This window comes from Cyprinodon variegatus, unplaced genomic scaffold (assembly GCF_000732505.1).
Source record: "Cyprinodon variegatus isolate N-32 unplaced genomic scaffold, C_variegatus-1.0 Scaffold694, whole genome shotgun sequence".
NCBI lineage: Eukaryota > Metazoa > Chordata > Actinopteri > Cyprinodontiformes > Cyprinodontidae > Cyprinodon > Cyprinodon variegatus.
The window spans coordinates 122032-123511 of record NW_015151147.1 but is presented as its reverse complement, the minus strand read 5'-3'; the positions used below and the strand labels follow the sequence as shown (position 1 = coordinate 123511).

General features: G+C 42.6%; 1 protein-coding gene across 1 annotated transcript in view; it reads right to left on the bottom strand.

The window, feature by feature from the left end:
* The window catches only part of LOC107097417 (cadherin-23-like), a 131667-nt gene that overhangs the window by 128942 nt on the left and 1245 nt on the right, over positions 1-1480 (bottom strand). The window contains exon 3 of the mRNA XM_015394556.1: positions 116-264. Within this exon, the coding sequence (XP_015250042.1) occupies positions 116-264 (149 nt within the window). The remainder of the gene's footprint in view (positions 1-115; positions 265-1480) is intronic.

The following is a 1480-nucleotide window of genomic DNA, read 5'->3' as shown; positions in this document are numbered from 1 at the left end:
TTCAGCATGGGGGTGAGTAGAAAATGAAGGCTAATCATGTTTTGGGTGTACTATTCCTTTAAGCATAAACCACTGGCCTGTTGCATGTCAAAGCCTGTTTTCCTGAACTCCTCACCCTCACTGAGCTCCGCAGGCTGCCTTCATCACTGTTGTAGGCTTCCACCTCCAACACGTGGGAGCTGCTGGTCTCTCGATCCAAAGACCTGTTCCCTCTGGTCAGCAGCCCGGTCTGCCTGTCGATGCTGAACAGGTTGTTGGTGTTCCCTGGACCCACAGAAAGGAAGGAAGCTCACACTCTGTAACCTTTAACCTTTTACTTTTCTACAACATTTTCTCTTGGTCGTTGCTGGTCTGCTGTGGTTCTGCAGGAGGTTTCTTCCTGTGAAGGGGACTTTTCCTCTCTCCTGTCACTTCATGCATGTTTCGAATGAGTGATTGCTGCAAAGTCAGCGATATTACAAAGACACCAACTATGGCTGCATCCTCATACAGGAGGGATGAATGCTGTGAATCGGTTACTCAATGCAATTTCACCACTTTTATAATAAACCAACCGGAACGGTATAAATACTGGAACTAGAATATACTATGTAACTGACTTGTTTTGGGTATTTTCTTTTGTATGTGATGTGAATCCATTTCTGATGAGATTTCATCCCTAGCTTCAAATCACCATCCATTTAGAGACCCTGAAGGCTGATTTTCAGTATTCTGATTTATTTGAAATAGCGTCAAATTTCAGTGTTAATGATGAAAAGCACTTTAAGAATAAAAAAAAATGGAAACAGGCCCACAGCATCACAGCTCCTCTACTGTAAGTCTCAGAGGGATCTAGTAAAGGTTCATTCTGCCAAGCCTCAAGCACCAATAGGTATTTAGGAAACCTGTTAGCTCAAAGATACCAATCTCTCTGATCTCTAGCTGCTGGAGATCTCTCACCGTGATCCTCACTGCAGGTGCTGTCGAGTTAAACATTGATCCTCATCCAGTCTAAGAGCCAGAGGCTGTCATATAATCCCTGAGTGAAGCTGAATAACAGACCATCAGAAGCTTTGAGGTGATAAACGGAGAAACTAAACACAAGCAACCTGTCTGGAAGATCAGGTTACAGTGAATACTGAATAATGAATGAAAAAGACTTGCGTAACATTCAGTGTCATGGAGGTAGAAAGCAAAACATAAGCTTTGATGATGGTAGCAGACAGATCTGACCAAGACTGAAACAAGCGAGGAAAATAGATGCTGCTAAAAGTAAAGAGTGGGGACAGGTGAGTCTGCTCACTTGGAAGGAAATGCAAAGGCAGAAACAGAACAAAGAACCTAGGATTACCAAACAGTTCATGACACAGAGGAAAACACAAAGAAACCTCTTATTCCAGTATGAATATAAGCTATTCTGTTATATTTATTAATGGTTGTTAGGCTAACCAATAATAGCATTGGGGTTTGACCCCCCTCCCCCACACAAGTTCTCAAATAA